At 43.0% G+C, this 22,749-nt stretch overlaps 1 protein-coding gene across 1 annotated transcript in view; it reads left to right on the top strand.

Annotated features, from left to right (window-relative positions):
* The window catches only part of MICALL2 (MICAL like 2), a 109,424-nt gene that overhangs the window by 68,894 nt on the left and 17,781 nt on the right, over positions 1–22,749 (top strand). Inside the window, exons 9-14 of the mRNA XM_068244506.1 lie at positions 511–604; positions 3,637–3,803; positions 10,739–10,930; positions 17,096–17,151; positions 18,870–18,993; positions 20,132–20,222. Of these exons, the coding sequence (XP_068100607.1) occupies positions 511–604; positions 3,637–3,803; positions 10,739–10,930; positions 17,096–17,151; positions 18,870–18,993; positions 20,132–20,222 (724 nt within the window). The remainder of the gene's footprint in view (positions 1–510; positions 605–3,636; positions 3,804–10,738; positions 10,931–17,095; positions 17,152–18,869; positions 18,994–20,131; positions 20,223–22,749) is intronic.

The raw sequence follows: 22,749 nt of genomic DNA on the forward strand, positions 1-22,749 counted from the left end.
AGGAGATAGACATGTAGCTGTTTAGTGCTAAAGGAATGAGAGCCATACAACACTTTCCTGTCAGAAAATGGCTTCGAAAAGAGATAAAAACTGTCAATAGTTCATAGATTTTAGCTCTGGCCTACCTTAATGCATGTGTCATTGAGCAGAGACAATAAAACAGTAAAAACTTAAGTAGATTTAAAATAAAACTGTGGATTATAAAAAAGGGTTATTTTTAAGAGGATAGATACAATTGTTTATCTCATCAGTTTATTTTCACCTCATGTTTCTTTTAACAATCGTCCTTTTTCATATTAGTCTATTCTTAGAGAGGGAAATTTGACTTGCATTCCTTTTGAATGTTGTACTTGTTTTATTCTTCTGAGCAGCACCAGTGTTTTCAGCATTTTGAGTCATTTGGACTTTCATTATAGTGTTATGGTTGTCCACAGTTCTTTATTTGATGATTTGTAATGGGACGTTAATGCAGCTTTTCCTCCTCGTAATGGGCCTCTGTGTTTATTCCAGCTCAAAATCTTGGCACCAAAGTTGCGAAGACAGAAGCTCCGGAGGACTGGAGGTCGATGCTGAAGTCTGTGGACAAAAAGCCACCACCTCAGAGGTATGTTCTGAGAAGAGCCGGTAAAGAGACTGATCAACAAAATGTGTGGCATTCTTGCATGGTTTTAGAATGAGCCTGGGCTGCCATTTTGCGCAGACGCAGAAGATCCACGCTTGCGCATGAAGAGGTGGGATGGGGGAGTCCTGGAGGGCCCAGTAGACAGATATTCATGCTGAAATCTATTGAAATGTGTATAGTGTGTGGAAGGATTCAACCCCTCTTGGATCTCTTTTGATCTGAGAGGATCTGTCTGATGGTCTAATCTGTTACATCAGGCGACTTGTCATCTGATCGACCATCCTATTAGATTATTATATTCGAATCGGATGAAAATCTGAGATGTCAAGTGCATGTCCGATTGACGATGCAAAAAATTTTGGTCTGAAATTGGCTACATGAAATGGCTGGACATGCTGCAAGATGTAGGGCCCATTTTCGTGATCGGGTATGCAGTGGTAACGGTGAGCGATATCAGGACAAACGCAACAAAATCCCCAATGCTGTACCCCGTAATGTGCAATGTTCCCCCCCCCCCCCCCCCCCCCGGTGGCCAGTGCACAATACATTACCTGTCAGTGTCCGCCGCTCGTCCACCACTGGCTAATGGTGCTATCCTCGGTCCATACATGCGCCCCACGTGGTTGCCGGAGTAACGTGGGCACGTGTTTGACGTCACACCTGTACACCAGCAAACGCGTAGGGTGTGTGTATGGGCCAAGGGCGGAGCCAGCAGCTGACACACGGCGGCCATGGACAGGTAATGTATAGTGCATTGTGTACTGGGTCGGCACATTGCACATTAGGAGGACAGTGTTGGCCGGCGAGGCAGCAGATGTGGCGTCACAAGGCCGATCTAGGAACGATTTCAGCATAAAATTGGTCGGGAATTGGCCTGCAGTGTATGGGCAACCAACAGATCTCTCTCTAATCAGATTCGATTGTCTCTTGGTCGAATCTGCCCATCATCACTAGATGTATTTTTTTAGTGTATGGCCACCTATACTCCTTCATTACTTATGTCAGCTATAGTCTGGTTGCATATTTTAGGTGGAAGCAGAGAAAAAGCGGGTTGTCAATAATAAATAGCACTATTAAAAGCTCACATAGAGGTGCCCATTACCTCTACAGCAACAACAAAGCACTCATACAGTGACGGGAGGATAGCCCCATGTGGGCCCCTCAGGTCCAGGGACCTTGCTGTAGCCTCTGCATCTCCTATTGCTACACCACTTATGACAGCCCTAATTATTCCAGCTTTGACACAAGCATGTAGCAGTCTAAATAATACTGCTGCTGCAGCCATGTAACGCAAACAGAAGCCTGCTATTCTGCTGTTGCTGTGCTTGGCCCCTTGCTAGAAATATTTAGGCTGTTAGAATTTCCTATCATTTTCATGACTTATTGTGTAACACTGATTAAGTCCAGATCACTTCCAGTCCTGAGCCTGTGCGGCTTGAGGCAGATGAAATGTTTAGAAGATTTCTCTGGGAAAATCCCGGGGATTCGAGTCTTCCTGACCCCACCGACTGCAAAACGTGCAGCTCTTTCCTGCGTGTAAAATAGCAGTTTATTATCTACTAGTGATGAGGATACAGATTTGAGCTGAAGTTTTCTGATTCTATGCCACAGAATTCAAATAATTCACGGCCTAGTGGCAGCAGCTCTGGCGCTTTGAGTCCGCCAGGAATAAAGTGCAATATACTGTAATGCTGGGAATACACGTTCGTTATTCATTTTTTAGGTTATTAGATGGTTTGATAGATACTTTCTGACATGTCCAATCTCCCTTCGATTCTTTCACCGCTCGATTTCTGATAGAAGTGAATGGAAAAAGATAAGAAAAAAGATAAGAGAATTGACTGCAGAATCGAGCGGCAAAAACGATCGAGAGGAGAAACGCACGGCAGAAATGAACTGTGTATTCTCAGCATAAATGTTCTGTTTCTTGTCTTGCACTGACTGTGGTAGTATGGGCCATGTGGTTGGCTTCTGGGAGACCTTTATTTCCGATAATCTCCAGAAAATATAAATTGCAACTTATAAAATTGGGTTGTCTCCACACGGATCTGTCATAGAATCTTCTCAATAATGCAGGTGATCGCTCTCCAATAAAAAATAATGGGACCTGTCACAGGGGAGGAACTCCTGTCTGGGAAAAAAACTGGAATGGGTGGGAGGAGGTTCCTCAAAAAATAACATTTTGACAACGATTGTGTAACCTATCAGTTTTAAAAGATCAGCCTCCTCGGACTTGGAGTGCCTGTTTGCTTCTTCAGGTCAAGGTCACAGTGTGGTTATGTAGGCACTTAAAGTCTGAGGTGCTCCACGTGAAGACACTGACCATGACCCGAAGAAGTGGGTAAGACCCACAAAATGCATCGTTCTTTTAGGTGTCCAATAAAATTGTGGTTTTATTTCTTGTCTTTGGAGTCTGTACAAAAGTCATCCGACTTCAACTCCTCAGTTTATGAAACCTCTGACTCCAGGTACCCAAAATTGCTCATACTCTCAGAATTCACAGCCATTGCAGGGCTATTTAGTGGGTACACAAATCATCCGACTGCTCAGTTTATGAAAATACTGACTCTGACTCCAGGTACCCAAAAATTGCTTTGACTCCGACTCCAAAGCCCTGGTTTTATTAATACCCCTCTCCTCACTCGAGGTAAGATTGAACATTTAAACAATCATCCTAGCATTGTTTTTTGGGGTTCCTCCTGCCAACCTGGGTACGTTCTTATGCAAAAATATGTCCACAGGACATAACGTGAACTACCATAAACCAACCATTCATTAACGGTGTGTGGCAGTTCACTTTTCATGATACAGAAACATGCATACAAAATTTAGCAAGTGTGAACCTTGCCTAATTTGCGGTAGTAGGATGTGAGTTTTTATGGACAGGAGAAAAATGGCTTTGTTCAAAGCAGCTGCGAGGCAGTAGCTGGGTTGGATTGGGGTCATGTAGAGGCAGGCAGATAGAACTTGCCTTAGAATAATGCCAATGTTTGATAATGTTGTATTCCCCACAGGCCCGTGCTTGAAGTTAAATCTCCTACAAAGGAAAAGGAGAGCACACAGAAGAAGCAGACGACCATTACTACTGTCACCATAACTGTCACCCCAAATCCTGCTGACAAAGAGAGTAAACCAACCGTGGTAGTAACAACCCCCGCCACACCGGTATCCAAACCAACAGGTAATATAGACGTAGTGGGGATGCAGATGGTAATGCTGAGCAGACAATTCCTGGGATTGACACTGTTTGTGGTGGGTGGTAGTTCATGGACAGTAAGGCCTGGAACCCACTAGCAGTGATCCAAAAAGCGCTGCAGCTGTGAAACCCTTTGCGGGTGCTTCCACAGCTGAACTACCTGCAGCAATCCAGAAGTGATCGCATTCAAGGGAATTTGTGGCAAATTGATATTCTGCAGCCAAGTGTTGTACAGATTTGTCACTAGGCAGTCATTGTTTTGCTATGAAGCAGAAAGGAAGCACAATGCCTGGGGCCAAGAAGTATTGGGAGGGGGTAAGAATGAGAACCATGGGCTCAGCCTGCACTGCTTTCATTTGGAAAACGGATAATGATTACAGGGGGTGAACCATCTGATTCTTGAAATATGATTGCTGCAGATGGTTTTTATAGCAGTAAAGTGTACCTGAAATGAAGGGTACATAAGGATTTTTACTTACCTGGAGCTTCTTCCAGGACCCTGTAGTCTTTCAGTGCCTTTGAAGCCTTTCAGGTCTCCTCTATTGTGCCTCTGTGAGCTCTGGTGAAGTCCATGGCTCTGCTCAGTTGCCGACTATTGCACATGCGTGATCATATTTGTAAGACCGTCCACGGGAGTGCAATGGAGGAGGTGCATGGCCTGGAACAAACTGCACATGCGCTGTGTCCCGCAAACCCAGCTGGATTGCGCACTTCACAGCAGCACAGCTGATCGGCTCAAGAGGACTGGAATAATCCTTTTGTTCTTTGTCACAAGTTTGCTTTGAGACATTTCTGCCCAAAATTCCGGTATAAGGGACCATTGGTTTATTAAGTGTAGTTCTGTAAATCTGTCACATTGATCCACCATACGTTTTTGGCTTCCTTTTCATTTGCTGTTTGGCTTCTATCCTACCTCAGAAATCCCCCAGAAAGTGTCAGTATCCAGATTTCATTCTGAGCTCTTTCCTTGTACGGCTAGTGACAGTGGCAGCAGCCAGCGCTACTGTGCTGTGAAGCCCACATTATTTTCCAGTCAGTATTTGGTCTCTGTGAAGGCTTTATCTCTAATGTCTTCAGCTTTTGTTGTGGGCTTCCTGTGGGAGAGACATCTTTTCATCTCTGAAAACATGCTGGCAGGCTGATTCTCCTGTGCTGATATTACTGCCGAACTCCGGGCTAAAATAATTACTTCACCTTTCAAGTGTGGCTTTCATCTGTATTAGAGAAAGGAACAGGCTTCCCCCTGGATTGTGGCCCCTTTGCATAGCTGAGCAGGGAGTGTAGTCCTGGAACTGTTTTGCCAGTGTCGTAGCTGCACTCTATTGTGGAAATGGCACTCTAATGGTGCCCATACACTGTGCAATTTTTCCATTTTTTTTTTCGAGAGAAATTCAATGAATTATTCCGTTTGGTCGATTCCGAGGAAAATGATTGAATATGAAGAAAAAGTTGGTTTATCTAATACTTAATTTTACAACCTACCATACACTATACAAATTCACAATCACCCAGATTTTTCCAACATGTCCAATCAGATTTTTATTGAAAAAACTGAAAAATCATTCATTTTTTTTTTTTTTTCTCAATCGAAAATTTTTTTTTTCGTTCTCTACTTTATTTGATTATTCGGTCGAATGAACTGGAAAATCGAACATTTTAACTGTGTACCGTGTATGGGAACCATCACACTGATTTTGAGGTGGCGAAAATGAGAATTTATAACTTTATTTACAAACTGGTTGGTTTGTCAAGGATAGAAATCAGAATTTATTAGCAAACCTAGGCTGTTTTTTTTTAAATTGTCTATTAGCTGGAGAAAGTTTGCAACCCTCATCTGGATCATATCAGAACATAGTGGGTGTACTAATTTAATAAATAAATCAGCAGCCATGGAACTGGTAGTCCCATGCAGCCTCTGAGCCACTTTTTGTAAAAGAGTTAATTTTTCTAGGATTTAGGAGTTCTTACTGACGGTATGTGCATGTGACTGCCATAAAACATTTAATTCGCTAGCGTTTCTGCAGTCCTTGTAAATATTATTGCATGCTTCAGCCCCTACTGCTCCGCACCAACCAACAAACTTGTTGGCAGATTTTTTTTTTGGGGGTCTGCCAGCGCTGGATCCCAGAGGCTGAAGAGGACAGGGGAAGCCTCATTAGGATCCAGAGGCTTCCCCCTCTGGAGGTAAGCACCCCTCAGGGTCTCTTTTTCCTCTTTACAGGTATACTTTAAAGGGACTCCGAGCAGTGCAGAAACTATGGAAAGATGCATATCATTTTAAAGCTCTCTTTCTCCTCTTTCCAATGATATATAAACCGCCGACCTACGCCTTTTAGTTATTCTCAAAGTCAGCAGCTCCATTCAGCAGAATGGAGCTGCTGACTTTAGGAAAAAGTCACCCTGTGTAATACAATGTAACTATGGAAAAGATGGATATCATTTAAAGCTCTTTCTCCTCTTTCTGACGACACATAAACCACCACCCTACACCTTTTAGTTTTCTCTATTTTCGTGATCGTGGCCGTGGCAATTTCGATCGCAAAAATGGCAAACTAAAAGGCGTAGGGCGTCGGTTTATATATCATTGAAAAGAGGAGAAAGAGAGCTTTAAAATGAAATGCATCTTTGCATAGTTTCTGCACTGCTCGGAGTCCCTTTAAAGATTTTTCTGTAAATGTTTTTGGATTATGGAATGAATCATCTGAGTTTCCATTGATTCTTTTTGTGTGTTTGTGTTGTGTTTTTGCATGTTTTGTACCTTGCAGTCCACATGTCATCTTATTCTTCAGATTCTGTCATATGCTTTGTTGCTTTGTGCCTTTTTATGTCCAAAGTATTTGTATCTGTCATTGTAGAAACTCACTAATACTGGTCTGCGGCCAACTCACAGAAGCAGTTGTGGTGAGCTGGTTGCATAGAAATGAAACCTGTGGTATTTGTCTTTGTGGTGTTTATATGCAGTGACGTGTGCAATACCTCTGTACTTTGCTCCTGCATGGGTGTGACTTACCAACTTATAGAGTGTACAATGAATGCTGATAGCCATTTTGTCTACTGTGCCCTCACATAGCCTGAATGTCCTTTCATCCAAGCCGCAGTACCACAGAGCTGAAAGGATATGTTATACGTTGATAGTATGGCTACATATCTATACTAATTGTTCAAGGGGTAACGAAGAGGTAGGGTTGAGTTAATTGTGTTAAGTATTGGAAGCTTAGAATTAGGTGCTAATGAGAGGAAGTTTAGACTCTGTTCCCACTGTAGCAGAAAACTGTTCTGTTGCCACTATCCTGCTAAACTGAAAAAAAAAAAAATCAGATTGTGGAGCAAAATGGAACACCGTACACTTTTGAACAGTCTGAGATTTTGCATTCCCAATGTAGCCTATGGTGGTAAATCATTTGCCCCATGCTCTGACCAGATGACAAATGGACCATCGGAGCAGACACTAGACTATCCCTTTCACTGGCAGTTGGAGCACAACTCAAGTAGGAACCTAGCCTAAGGATTAGGTGTTGGACAGGAGGGTAGAGGAAGGTTAGTTTTGTTGACCAAGATTGGAAGGTTAGGGGTAGGTGTCAGTGAGGAGGGTTAGGAGCACAGGGATGAGTTGTTTAATCCTACTAGTAAGTGTTAAGGTTAAGTATTGACAAGGAGGGTTGGAGTTAGGTGTCAGGAATGAAGCTGAAACCTATGCCAAGTACACCTTTGTTTTAAAAATCTATGCACCCACAGGTGGAAACAGTACAAAAAGCGTTATAGGTGCTTTCATATACTTTGCTGATGATTCTTTCACTAGCTTTCTGGGGCAGTGACAAAAATATCCCTATTGGGAGTTCCCATTCCCACGCATTATTATACCACTGCAATGCCGAGAAAGGGAGCAGCATTCTTCTTGCAACATCTATCAAAATGCAAACAAAGACGAGGCTCATATCTTGTACATAGGTTACCTGTGCAAGACAAAAATTACATTTATCCCCTGAAAAGTAATTTAAGTTTTCCAGTCCAGTGAACTTAACACACACCCTGGAATTTATTAATACTAGTGAACTATGTGCAGCATTTCAGGAAATATTTGAGGTGAATGTGAGGGTTATGAACAGCTAGAAGAAAGGTTATTGTAACAAGTTAATAAGGTTATTAGGCAGGTTTTATTGTCTAAAACCAAAACCCAAAATTATTAATTTAGGGTCAGATAGCATAAAAAACACTTAAAACCCAATTTATACTTTTCATGTGGTCAGTGCCTCGCTGGGAGAGAAGGAAGTTTCCTAAAGTTCTGTCACTTCCTGTGCAAACAGGAAGTGGTAAACAGAAACTGCATAAATGACAAGGTCTTTGGTAGGGTATGGAAAGAGGCAACACTTTGGGGGATGATTTTACTGCTATTGCTTCCTTCCCTTGTGACACCACATTTTTTTTCGAGTTGATGCAGGATTATGAAAATTTTAATCAGCTTGAAAATGGACCCATCAAATTTTACCTCAGCAGGATTTGATTGATTCACTTTTAAGATGCATACATTTGCATACAAAATTTGTATAATGCTGCATCAACTCAATAATTATTTACATCTCATTGACCTTTCCTAGTGGAAAGCCCCTAGGGAATCTTGTCGGCCATATGTAAAGAGGTGAGGATTGTCACAAGTAGAAAAGGAATACTGGTGCACTGGAGGTGTTCACCTTGTCATAGCGAAGTGCTGCTTTCAATAGAACAATTTGCATATAGAACAAGGAAAAGCGAAGGCGCACATTCAGCTCTAAAACCTACTCTTTATTCTTCATCCGTTAAAAGTCAGCAGGTTACAGTACCACATCGAGCAGGAGAGAGGTACAAAGCAGTGGGGGTCAACGACTGCTTCTGCTTGATATGGTACTGTAACCTGCTGACTTTTAACGGATGAAGAGTAAGTTTTAGAGAGATGAGGATTGTGTCGGGGTTAGGAAAGGGTTAAGCTTACAGTCTTTGGATCGTTAGTGTTGACACTCTTTCGCGATCTTATCAGAGTCGGCGTCTGTACGCCATAACAAAGCAGCTCGAGGTGCCAGCACTGTTACACAGGTGACACTTCAGTTTAAGGCTCCATCTTGTTTTGTAACTTACTTTGATGTTCGGATGCTGCGATAGAAATTACTCACACGCCATCCCACACCTTGTGTACTCCTAACAGGGTGCCCGTCTCCTCCTAGCAATGCAGCTCTAATGGAATGTTCTGTTGGACATCATTCAAAAGACAGACTTCCCTGCGTGTGCCAGCATGTTCCTGTGTCTCCTTCACAACATGTTCTGACCTTCCAATTTTTTTTATTTGTTAAAAAATCCCCCCCCCCCCTCCACTTCTTTTGATGTGTATATAAGACAAAACATTTTGCATATGTTAGCATGCGTGTGCATGAGGGTGGTTATTCTCGTCTGTCACTCTGTGCGTTTTGCTTTGAAAGCAATTGCTGCTGTTAATTTACTGAAGATGTTTCACTGAGCGGAGCACGCTATTGCATTCCTCTGCTTGTATCCCCCTTTCCAACGGTCAGTCTGCTGCAGTACAGTGACTAGGAAAAGCTATGACTTGATGAGGTCGTTAGCTGGTACAATGTGATTCATTTGGATTGCTTGCCCTCAGCTATGCAGTAGCACCGGCCATTGGTGCCGGTGCTACAGGAGTTTCATCATTCAGCTTTTATGAAGCGGAGAGCTGGCACTCTGGTTATGCCCCGTAGCTGACTGCCAGGTCCTAAATTATGCTGGCTATCGGCGTATAGCCACCATTAACGTTTGGCTGTGTGGCGACAACCCCCCGGCACTCGAATCGACATTAACCAATTTCCCCACTCCCTACAAGTGTTGAACACACCACCCAAACAAAATTTTAAAAAAGCACACCCGTGCTTTGCAGCAGTGGAACAGCACTTTCAATCTACAATGTGCTGGTCAGCCCTTTTTTTTCTGCTGTTTTTATTGGTTTTTAAATGCTGTAGGAGCTGCTTCCCCCTCCCCCCCCTTCTCCCCTCTGCCCCTGTTTATCCAAGGGAAGGTGTAAATGTATTCAAGGGTGACTTCTCTAAACTGTTTGAAGTACAGTGTCCTATCCCCCCAACCGATGAAAGCTTTTGTATGCTTATCATTGCGTCTACTAATTACAGCAGTCCTTATCTGCCTGCTCTTTCTGTGGACTGCAGGCCGCATAAGTAGGGCAATAAAAAGCTATAACAAACATAAATGTTTTTTGTTTTTTTTGTAATGAGCCACATTGTTAGCATGCTTTTTAAATGTCGAGACTTGAGATGCCCTAGGGGCTGAATACGCTGCTCTGTTCACTTTAAAGGTAACTTGAAGGGAGAGCTTTCAAACAGTACTAGTTGCCTGGCGGTCTTGCCTGATCAATTTGGCTGCAGTATAGTCTGAATCACACACCTGAAACAAGCATGCTGATAATAAAGTCAGACTTTAGTCAGAGCACCTTATCTGCATGCTTGTTCAGGGGCTACGGCTAAAAGTATTAAAGTCAGAGGACCAGCAGGACTGCCAGGCAACTGGTATTGTTCCAAAGAAAATAAATATGGAAACCTCCATATCCCTCTCATTTCAGGTTTACTTTAAGAAATGTGGCAGTCATCACCCTTTTTTTATATAACTGGCGATCTGCAGAGTTCCTTTATGTGTGCCGATCATTCTTTATGAAGAGGCCCCATAGCATTCCATATATTCTAACAGCAGCACCTGTGACGAGGACATGCAGAGACTGGACGCTGTATTAGTACCCATAGGCTAACGCTTCACCATAAAAAACAATTCAACATTCACATATCAATCCTGAGATGTTTTAAAAACCTGCTTCACAAAAGCAAATCGCAAGCTAAACACAAATAACCTTGTATCACAATCTTATACTACATCTCTTTGTTTTGTGTGACCAGAGCCTGCCAATTCAACAACCTCAAGAAAAAAACTTTTACCTGCCAAAATAGACTTGATCCATGATTGGCCCAAACCCGAACAAAAGTGGCAAGACAGCGCTATGAACCTTGAACAAGATGCACCCAGGTGGCGTTCTCACTGGTCAACACTGGACTCAAACAGTACAGACGAGAATAAAGATCACCTCTCTGGTAAGTAAAAACTGTTGGCTGAGATGCCTTCTGTAAAAGTTTTTGCTTAGGATCTATGTTGTTATAAATATGTAAGTCATGGCCAATAATGGATAGCCCTTCTGAAGCAGCACCAGACCTCTTTCAGCATCCTATATACTAACCAAAGGTTGTAAATATGCACGGGCACACCTGTGGACGGCGGATTAGTGTGGAAGGCGGTTGTGGTGTGCGCGCGCACTGCCGGTGTGTTTGAGCATGCTTAAGGATGCACTTGTGGGCGGTGCCCTAGTGTGGACAGTGCAGTTGTGGGCGGTGGCTTACTGTAGGCAGTGCAGTTTAGGCAAAGTCTTGGTGCGTGGGTTGTGGTGTGCGGCCTGTTAGCATGATTCTTTTGAGAATTAGGGGCTTCTTGGTATCTTCTAATGGAAGATGTGTGAATGTGTGAATGCTTCACTTTCCCCTTTATTAGCAATGTCGGCAGTCCTTATTCTCTATATCCAAACTGCTCTTGATCGATCCCATTGTCAAACAGGAGCATATTGGACATTTAGGAAATAACTGTCAGATCCTGTCAGTCAGACAGGAAATTTCATGATGTGGACCCGGCATGCTGTCCTACCATATTATTATATTGTATTGTGTGTGGTTGCGGGATACCTTTCAGGAATCCCCTCTTGAAAATCCTGGGTTTGCCCCTGGCAGCAGCAGCCTTGAGTATCACTCACCAGACCCGAGGGTACGCGATCAGCTGCTTCTCCTTTCCCACGCGACCTGCACTAGGGGGAAGAGCGAGTCAGCAGAGGAAAAGCAGCTGGCCACGCTCGTGTCAGGTGAGTGATGGACGCGTCTGCTGCTGCTAATTACATTCTACAGGGGGAGCGGAGGAGGACACTGGGGACAGTACAGGGAGCCGCCGACATTGCGGCAGGTCAGCGGTTTGTATCAGCGGGTGTTCATAAGTCGGGCATTCTGTGTATTTTTACTTTGGGGGGAGAAAAGCGCATCTTATAGTCCGAAAAATACGGTAGTCACATGACTATGCATTTCCAGTGTTAAGATCAGCACATGCCTGAAGCACTGAACATGGGATTGAAATCACTCTGACTGCTGTGTCACTCACCACCTGTTGTCAGCACTGAAGTGGTTTTGGAAGTGAATGTTTTTATTGCTGGATTCAGGTGAATGGAGCTCTCACATCCAAATACTGATCTGGCTCAGAAACGACCAGTTGCCAATGATAAAACTTTAGATTTTTTTTTTGGGGGGGGGGGATCCAATCATATTTATCGAATTGCTGTAAATTGCTGCATTTGATTTCCTAAAACACGGTGCAGTTCCCAGCAGCGATAATTACACTGCTGTTTGCTTTACAGTACTTTGTTATCCCTCCGTCCCATGTATAGTCTCCCATAGTGCACACAGGAAGCTGGGAGATATAAACAATGGCAGCTGAGCACATGACCTCAGCGATGTGACATGTTACACAACCCCTACCGCTCCTCTGTGAGTCACACTAATGACACGGGCGGTGAATTCGTCAGGTGTGTCTGTTCTATTTTCACCTTAGAGCTAAATTCGGAGTCAAATCATTATTTGTCTGACTTCCTTATATAAAGAGAAACTGTCAAGGAGAAAGGAAAGCAGAATTATCTGCAGTCATAACAGTAGGTTGGTTTGTATGGTTGTGGGGCACAAGTTTAATTCCAAAGCCCATCCATACACAGGAAGTGATTTATCAGCACAGGTGCAAGGAAAACTGGCAAGGTTTCTGCAGGCATCGCCTCCACTTTTGCCACAGTTTCAGTTGTTAAAGTGCAACTGAAGCCTTGACACTGAAATAGCAGAATAAGAAAGGAAATGCTCATTTTCCAGGGGAGTATCCCATAAACAACGTAATCGAGCAGATCATACCCCCCAAATAATGCAATTAGAGAGTGCTCCTATATCAACAGTATAATTGGGCAGATTCTCTCCCCCCCCCCCCCCCCCCCCCCAAAAAAAAATAGTATTAATAGTCTGGCAGATTGTGTCCTTAAATAATACAATAAGGTAGTGTCCTCCCAAACATATTATTGGGCAGACTGTTAATCCCTCCCCGGTGACAAAAACATAATTAGGTTGACCCGTAAATTCAGTTGGGAAGAGTGTTTACCTCTAACTTTGCACAGATTGTCCTTAGCAGGCTATAAATTGAAATGGAAAGATATTTTTTTAGCAAAAACAAATTGCAGAAAAACTTCTGCAGTACAGAACTTACCTATATTTATGTCCAATTTATAATTAATTTGAATTCCCTTTAAGTTAAATAAAGAAAACCAGAGAGAAATGATATTAAAAGATTTATACATACCTGGGGCTTCCTCCAGCCCCATGTGCACAAATCGCTCCCACGCCACCATCTTTAGTCTTCTACGTCTTCTGTACCGGGTCCCGTAACTTTGGCCAGCCGTGGCCAATCTGCGCAAGCGTAGTGCGCTCTCTCCGGAGAATAGTATGGCTCCTGCGCAGTACTATTCTCCCCTGGAGAGAATGCACTACATTGCATTACTGTTTTTATTGAAGAATCTAGTTTGTTTAAATTTTCTACACCAATTACCTTTTTAATCACAATAGCCTCCAGCGTCAGCTGTCCAGGCATCCAAGTCTCGCACAGACAGGTGGCGAATGCCTCTGGGCTCAAAGTGTATGTCTCGCTGTTTCACAATTCCTTAGTAAGGCCTGACTGGTCTTCATGACAAACAAGTTCCTTCCTAAAATGCAGAGCCCCAGCTCCATAGTGAATGTGCTTATTCATCACACTAGACAATATGTTTCTTTTCAGTAATTCTGAGGCATGTCGTGACTTGTAGAGTTCCAAGCCATCCTTGCTTTCATTGACCGAATCAGTTGGATTTTAGGTCATGTCGTAACAGCCAGCCAATATGAGGTACCTCTAAACGTGAAATTTAAGCACCATGTTGCTTGAACTTAATGGATACTAGAAGTCACATGTGACATGAGATAAACATGTGGATGCACAGTCCCAATCCTATGTAGAACTAGCCTGTGCTCTTTTTTTCCTCTGTAAAGGTTTAGAATTCAGGACTCTGGCAGTTTCTCTGCAGTGTAGAGTAACTTTTTTACTGATAAAGAACTATAGGTAGTAAATTGTCGCCCCTCTGGGATCGGCACCCGAACCCTCTGGCGACATGGCGTTCTGAGCCTGCCAGACAGGATTAGAACACGTTACTAGCCTATGCAGAACTGAACACTTCATAACATGGAATACAGGACCTACCTCCAGAAATTATCAACGACCGAAACAGTAACCTCTTCACAACATCATTGCTGGAACGTTTGAGGGTCCCAGTGAGTATAGGGGCTTTTGGGGTGAAGGTGGGACCCGTTTTAAATCCGTGAGAGGTAGCAAGTGGGAGGGGAAAATAATTTTTATTTTTTTCATTGTAGATAGGCTTTAAAGAGAATCTGTATTGTTAAAATCGCACAAAAGTAAACATACCAGTGCGTTAGGGGACATCTCCTATTACCCTCTGTCACAATTTCGCTGCTCCTCGCCGCATTAAAAGTGGTTAAAAACAGTTTTTAAAAGTTTGTTTGTAAACAAACAAAATGGCCACCAAAACAGGAAGTAGGTTGATGTACAGTATGTCCACACATAGAAAATACATCCATACACAAGCAGGCTGTATACAGCCTTCCTTTTGAATCTCAAGAGATCATTTGTGTGTTTCTTTCCCCCTGCAACTATCTTCCACTGAAGTGTCAGGCTGTTTCTTCCTGCAGAGTGCAGACAGCTCTGCCTGTATGTAATTCCTCAGTATGTGAAAGCCCAGCCAGCTCAGAGGAGCATTTATCCAGCTTGTAAAAGCTAAGAGAGAAGAGAGAAGCTGCCCTAATCTAAATAACACACAGCAGTGTGCAGAGAGGGGCCTGGAGGGGGGAGATGCATCACAGAACCACAACACTGAAGAACTTGGCAGCCTTCCAGACACAGGCCTGACAAGTCTGACAAGAGATAGATAAGTTGATTTATTACAGAGACTGTGATAGTACAAAGTGCTGCAGTAAGCCAGAACACATTAGAATAGCTTTTGGAACTTGTAGGATGATAAAAAACAGGATGCAATTTTTGTTACGGAGTCTCTTTAAGCACAAATGTCAGAAAGCAAGTAACCCAGCTGCCAGAAAGCAAGTAACCCAGCATATATAGAATAGTATCATTAATAAAGGTATTTATAGCTCTAGTTCAGCTACATTTTATTTATAAATTACCTTGAAATACAGCTATACACCAGTTATAAAATGTATGCCTTTAAATTGTATTGATCTTATTCAATATCATTTAAAAGCAGTTGGATGGCACATAGATGCAGACTGAAGTGACTGATAGCCTATGGATCCATCCATGAATCTGTTGTCCTCTTAGGCTCCACCCCTATCTTCTTATTGCTGCAACTGGAAGTAGATGTCTGAGCAGCACACCCCATGTGCAGGCTAAATTATTATTTTTCTTCTCAGACAGCACACCTGTCCCGCTTTGTAAGCCGTGCTTGGTCTAGTCCGTGTGGCCAGCACTGACTTGGTATAGTCCAACAAAAAAAGTGATGACCAGCACCGGCTATATCTTAAAAATGCAGGTTTTTATTCACTTAAAAGCATCCTGTCCTTCACCCTTTGAGTGGTCTGTCCCACATATAATAACCCACATGGGAATTTTATACACTAAACTACATATATTGAATTACAGTCAAAGAAACCTCAATATATGCTATTCACTTGACAAAGAACGGTACATCCCTTCGAAACGGCGTCCGTTGTGTGGGCAGGCCTGGCTGCAATGGGGATTTTTTCCTACTGCCTTTTGAGGTCCTTGATTCTCTGCATGCATTTAAGAGCTTACAGTACTGGAGCTATAATTACAACCTTGAAGCTGTCGGATGTTTAGAGCTATGTTTATTCACAGATGCTTTAAGTGAATAAAACTTGCATTTTTAAGATATAGGCGGTGCTGGTCATCACTCTTTTTGTCAGGCTGAATTATTAGCATGTCATTGATCATTGCTCAGAAGTCTAAAGTATGTATCGCGCCTTTAATTGACTTTCGGCGTCTAAGCCTCAGTCAGTTTTAAATAGATGTACTGTAATGACATATCGTTGAATGCAGTATACCCACTTTTACTGTAAGTCTGCTGGTTTCAGCATCAGAAACTCCCCCTTGCTTAGCCTAGGCTGTTAAGGTATGCCGAATTCTCCTCCCAGAGCATTATGGGAGACCAGGTATTATTTTCACTGGCTTTGGAACTCTCAGTACACAAACATTCTGCAGAGCTGCACATGGCAGTACTAAAGATACCACCTGTGAAACATTTCAGAATGTAAATCGAGTTAAGGAAAAATTTTACAGTGGGCAAACACTGACTTGTAAATGAATATAGCAAAAATTGTATTCACTACACAGTAAATCTCTGGATGTAGCAAACTCAGTACTCAGGTCCCAACAAATACATCTGTATACTATATCAGAATTGGTCATACATTGTATATTTAAACTTCTGATATAGTAAACTTCTGATATAGTTAACTAATTGTGTTCCTCTGGCGTTTACTATAAAGGAATTATACTGTATTCACTACAGGTCCTCTTTAATTGTTTGCTACATGGCTGAGCAGACAGAGCACCTCTGCCTCCTTCCTTTCAGTAGCATAAGCTCTAGGGCTTCACACTGTCATCATTCTTCATTGTGCCTCTGTATATTTTTCTTCCTTTAGCGCAGTGCCTTTCTATTGTGGGATTGTTGAAAACTATCAGTGGAAGGCTAAATATATATGCATTTTGAGTGATGTGCCCAGGAAACATGGCCACTCTCTGTGATACAACAATAAACAGTTCATTTCCTCTTGAGCCAAAAGGAAACTAAATCTGCATCTTATCAAATCAACATAAAGCGGGAAAATGTAGCTGGATTCTGATTCTCCATTAAGATTGGCCACTTTCCTGGAATTTATGCTTCTTCACACTGAGATCCTATTGCTTGACATTCTTCACCATTGTCCCTATTATTGTATGCTGAACATGACTTTTCCCATGGGAGACTACGCGTTTCATCTTGGGGGGATAATGATACTGATTTGAAAGCATTCACAGCAAAGTTACTGGTTAAACTCCTGCTTTTTCTTTTGCAGTGAAACCATCCATTCCTGGTGCAGTGGAAAACAACAATACGGTGTCGCCTAATAAGGTTTGTATTCTAGACCGTGTTTACAGTATTAGTACCCTTCCATTAGGTCGATGGTGCATATTTAGGAGATATAATGGTGTCCAAGTACAGTTTCTCATTCCAAGTAGCGATCATGTGACCTTGTGTGCATCTAAAGGTGCCCATTAACAGCACAATTTTTTTCATCAATTGCGATCTATTGATGCGATTTGAACAATCGTAAGGTCCAACTTTCGGATCGATAATTTTTCCTTTTCCAATCGATCAAAGAATTATTTCACCGATTTGCGCCACAAACAGCACAGTTTTCTATTCAATTTGCTCAGAAAAAGGTGCATTGAAAGATCTAATCTGAAGGAAAATGGTCGTTTTAACAGATTGTCTGCTGTATAGTTCTAATATGTTAGGTCTGGGTTGAGGCAGCAGCAAGAGAGGCACCGGCCTTGGGTGCAGCAGTAAGAGGGGGGTGTCCCACTCGCAAGCTGTGGCTGGGACCATTTGCATTGTAGTGACAAGCCCCGCCCTGCTAAGCCCAGCTGCATTCTTATTCTCTGCTGTCCTGCTCAGTGTGAATGGCTGGTCTGATCTGTTGCCTGTTAATGCATCTCTGCTGAACGGCCGCTACTCACACTGATCCGTGGAGCGCAGTACTGGACCTCTGGATGAGTGAATGGGGCAGGACGGGAGGTACACTGAACAGTGAACACGCTGTAAGCTTGGTCTAATTTGGGGGAGGGGAGAGGACCTCTCAGTATCAGCTTTAGCAAGTGATCAACAGTCTCATTGGGGAGGAGGAGGGCACCCTATGACATTGGTAGATTTTCAACCAGAAGTTAGACAACTCCCCTTCGGTAGTGGGAAGCCTCTGGATAATCCACCTACATGCCACTGTTTCAGTGCTAGATCCCTCCTTATATTCTGCCCGTGTGAGCATATCAGGTCATTTGTCCTTTAAGGCCTTTTTCACAGTAGGATTTTGATCAACATTAAAGTCGCAATGCAAATTACAACGCAATGCCCCAAAAAAGTCGCAACCCAACTTAATGCCCCGTTACAGTCGCATACAGTAGAGCATACAGGCAATGAAAAGTATGTTTCTAAGTCATTACTGAGCATGTGCAAACAGTCCAATGCAGCTAATAACGTGTATAACGCACTGCATGCAGTACTTTCACTTATCGTGCAGCGTTAGTCACCAACGCAACGTGTGCACTGTGAATGGGGCATTGATTTTTCATTGCAGTGAGTTATTCTGCGTTAAATGTTGTTTCAACGTGCGACTTTAACGTCCCACTGTGAAAGAGGCCTTAGACCTATTATTTTCTGTCAGCATAGTTGAAGTCTTACAGTTAAGATGGCCATACATTACTCAATGGCCACCAGGTCGATTATCAGATAGAGCCCTCTCTTATCAAATCTGATTGAATCTGGGATACTGATGCCACAAATCTAGTAATGTTTGGGCACCTTTTCTGACACCTACCTACTGTGAACTACAAAGTACCAGCCGCTACTGTATACACACGATTAGTACTGTAATACTGGGGGGAAAAGTCATTTATTTGTACTTCCTACTTTGTGAGTCAGATAGTCGCACTTGTGACGCTAGATAATGGGTGGGTCAGTCAACTGTCTGCATTGCTGTTGGGATTTGGTCAGATTAAGTTTTCATTTTTCTAGAGGAAACTAGGATACACATGTTTAGTAGCATGGTAATTATGTCCTGTGTTTTCCCACAGCTTCGTCCCGAGTACATCCCTGAGGAAGAGATCCAGCGACAGCTGCAGATCATAGAACGGGAGCTGGATGATTTGGAGCCCAGAGGAGTGGAGTTGGAGAAGCAGCTACGTAGCTGTGATGGAGGTGAGGCACTGGGCTTTTTGGTGTATCTGGTGCCTGACAACTTCTTAGTGCTGGGCAGAGCACAGCATATCTGGTACATGGCAAGCCCATGTAGTATGTGAGCTTGAAGGCATCTCCATGTACTTTTAATCTCTGGATCTGAGATAAGACTAGGGAATGATGTGACTTAAAGAGAAACTCCGACCAAGAATTGAACTTTATCCCAATCAGTAGCTGATACCCACTTTTACATGAAAAATATAATGATTTTCACAAACAGACCATCAGGGGGCGCTGTATGACTGATTTTGTGCTGAAACCCCTCCCACAAGAGGCTCTGGTACCGTACGGTACTCTGGGCAAACTGCCACAATGTAACAATGACACACACAGGAAATGGCTGTTTATAGCTGTCTGTTAAAGCCAGAACAGCTACATAATCTGCCCACAGTAACAATGTCACCATGTAATACATGTCAGAATGTGAATCTAGGAGAGGAAAGATTTTACAATGAGCAAACTCTGACTAAATCATGTATACATAATTTTTGTAAAAATTAAGCAACTTTTTATATTAAATTATTTTCACTGGAGTTCCTTTTTAAAGGAAACCCGAGGTATGAGGGATATGGAAGCTGACATATTTATTTCCTTTTAAACAAGGCACATTGCCTGTGTCAGCCTCCATATATCTCTCACTTCGGGTTCCTTTTAAGTTTATCTACAAGTGTGCTCCTAAAATATTCCCACTATTTCTACAGTGCTCCCCTCCATAATTGGAAATGGTTCCCCTGCACACTGTATCATCCCTGTGCCTGTCCTTGTCCAATCTTCACACCACACTAAGTAGAAGAGCACTGTACTTCAGTTTCCTGTCACAGGTTCATATTTTGTCCAGAACACTATCCACATGGACTTTGCATGTTCCCATGTTTATGTGGGGTTCCTCAAAGCAGTTCAGTTTCCCTCTGATGGCTGGCCCTTTGTATGTATTTGACACTGGGTTTGTAAGCAGATGCACCTATAGGTCAAGTTGAGGATTTCCAATCACAGATGAAATCTGTATTATGCTTGATGGGCCAACAAGAATAGCTGCCCGCTGAAGCGCTTGCTGTATGTACCATTAGATTTATCCATCTCTGTTGTTGGTTGTATGCAGATGAGACAGAGGATTCTCTTATGGTGGACTGGTTCAAACTCATCCATGAGAAGCAACTTCTTCTGCGACAAGAGTCTGAGCTCAACTACATGTGAGTATCAATTCCTGCAACTACTAATTTGAGTCTGCTGAGATTTAGAAACTGAGTGAAGAGACCAGGCAAATAAAAAAAAAAAATAAATAAAAAAAAAGTACTTTAAAATCCTTAAATCAGTTTGTTTGCACTAAGGCAACGCATTTTGTGAGTTCATATGTCTCGACTCTTCAGGCTAATTCTTTCCTACTAGGGCTATCATTCATAAAAGTGTGTTCGGTAAAAAGAAATCCGTGTGGGAAAATACTGCATTCGGTATTTTAGACTTCTGTGTGCAAATCCATAAAAATGTTTACAGTTGCGATAGCCGTGCGGTATTTTCCCAAACTAGGCTGGCTCTAGGCTTGCGGAAACACAACAAGCTGCCTGAATTGATACATTTTCTCCTCCAGAGACAGCGTTAGAATAGAGGAGGCAGCCCCAGCATCCCTTTACTTGTGCATTTTTTTTAAACTGCCTCTCCTTGCCCTGAATCTGCACTGAATCTGTCTATTAGTCTTTCTAAATAATCTATTTAATTGCCACAACTTAGAAGAACTTAAAAAAAAAAGTTACACATGCAGGCTTTCTGATGTGAAATTTATATGAAAACAGGTACTCTAGGGGTTAAAAAACACAGCCTGGGTATTCTGGGATGCCGTTTTTTGTTCTGCTCTCACTGCTGCTGCTTGGGAGGTCTGTCCCCATTCACTTAGCTGTTAGCCGCATGCTTATCGGCTCTGCCAAGGGAGCGGTATTCTCCGTGCTGATTCCGCTTGCTCTGATCTTTATGAATTGACATATGATGACGTGTTGAGATAATCACTGCACAAGGCGGTAATTTCCCGCACTGCTCAGGAATTGTAACTTTTCGTGCGGAAACAGCTTTTACGAATAGACATTTTGCTAAGTGCTCGGTAAAGTCAGCTGTTTTCAGCATTTCCGCACGCGGGAATGCTTTATGAATGATAGCCATTGAGTTCACCCACCCACCAACGGAGGGCGGCCATCGGTTAGCGTCCCATTCAAGTCCTGAAAGAGCGACTGAAGTACAGAGTGGAGACTGTTAAGGTGGCCATACACTGGTCGATGTGCCATTAGATCGACCAGCTGACAGATCCCTATCTGATCGAATCTGATCAGAGAGGGATCGTATGGCTGCCTTTACTGCAAACAGATTGTGAATCGATTTCAGCCTGAAACCGATTCACCATCTGCTGAGCTGCTCCTGCCGCCTGTCCCCCCCCCCCCCCCCCTCCCCGTATACATTACCTGATGCTGGCTCCCAGGCATCTTCTCCGCATTGCACGGCTCTGTTCCGGCTCCATCCCGGCGCTTCCTGTGTTACTCCGTGACCAGGAAGTTCAAATAGAGCGCCCTCTATTTGAACTTCCTGGTCACTGCAGTGACATAGGAAGCCCCGGGATGGATGGAGCCGGAACAGTGCCGTGCAGCGCGGAGAAGACGCCCGGGAGCCAGCCTCAGGTAATGTATACTTGATCGGATCGGCCGCCGCTAGCGACGCGCACTTTACCCGCGGGCGATCGAAGGTAATTTCCCGCACGGACCGATTGACGGAACGATCCGATTTCGGGAGGAAATCGGATCGGCGGCTGCGTTTACCGCGAACGATTGGCAGCAGATTCGATCCCAGGATCGAATCTGCTGTCGAAACGGCCGCGAATCGAGCCAGTGTATGGCCTGCTTTATTCTCTCAAAGACTAATTGATTGGTTGCCTATCATAGCAACCATGATTTATGACTACCCCCCCTTACTTCCACTGCTTGAACATACTGTACCATCTGGGCTCTTGTTGACTTTGTGTTTTTGTTTTTAAGCTATCCATTCCTTACATCTCTCACGTTTTCTATAAGATTTAAAACCTGTAACTTCATCTCATATTAGTGGTTGAAAAGGTGGCCATACACTTATAGGTTTGCAGCAGAATTGACCATCAGATTGATTTCTGTCAGATGCCTGTCTAGTCGAATCTGACAGGAATCTATCTGATGTGTGCCACACACTAGAAATAGATTTCAGAATTAAATCTATTAGAAATTTACTGAAAATCAGTCTAAATGCATTATTGCACCATTAGATCCAATGCAACTCTATCATCGATCTGCTGCCAGCAGCAGATCGACCTAGATCTTCCATCCTGTCAGATCAAATCAATCGACGGGGCGATTTAAAAGAATCAATTTCCGATCAATTCTATAGATCTGCTGCCAGTGCCAGCCATCGATTTGATCGATGGCTGAAATCGACCAGTGTATGGGCCCCTAAAGACATGGTCAGAATTAAAATTGTATCCTGTAGTGTATATTGTGATGTAGGGCTGAAGTGGAGTATTGTGAATGGAACAATATATTCTTTTATGGGACAGTTTGTTGCAATCTGCATCTTGGTATTAACCATCCAATGAATGAATGAATGGCTCTTGAAAGACTTCACCAGACACACACTTTACATGTACATATAGAAAACATCTGCATCGTACTAAGTTCTGGACTGTATTTCTCCTTCCTTTCTAATAAATGAGAG

This window comes from Hyperolius riggenbachi, chromosome 7 (genome assembly GCF_040937935.1).
Source record: "Hyperolius riggenbachi isolate aHypRig1 chromosome 7, aHypRig1.pri, whole genome shotgun sequence".
Lineage (NCBI taxonomy): Eukaryota > Metazoa > Chordata > Amphibia > Anura > Hyperoliidae > Hyperolius > Hyperolius riggenbachi.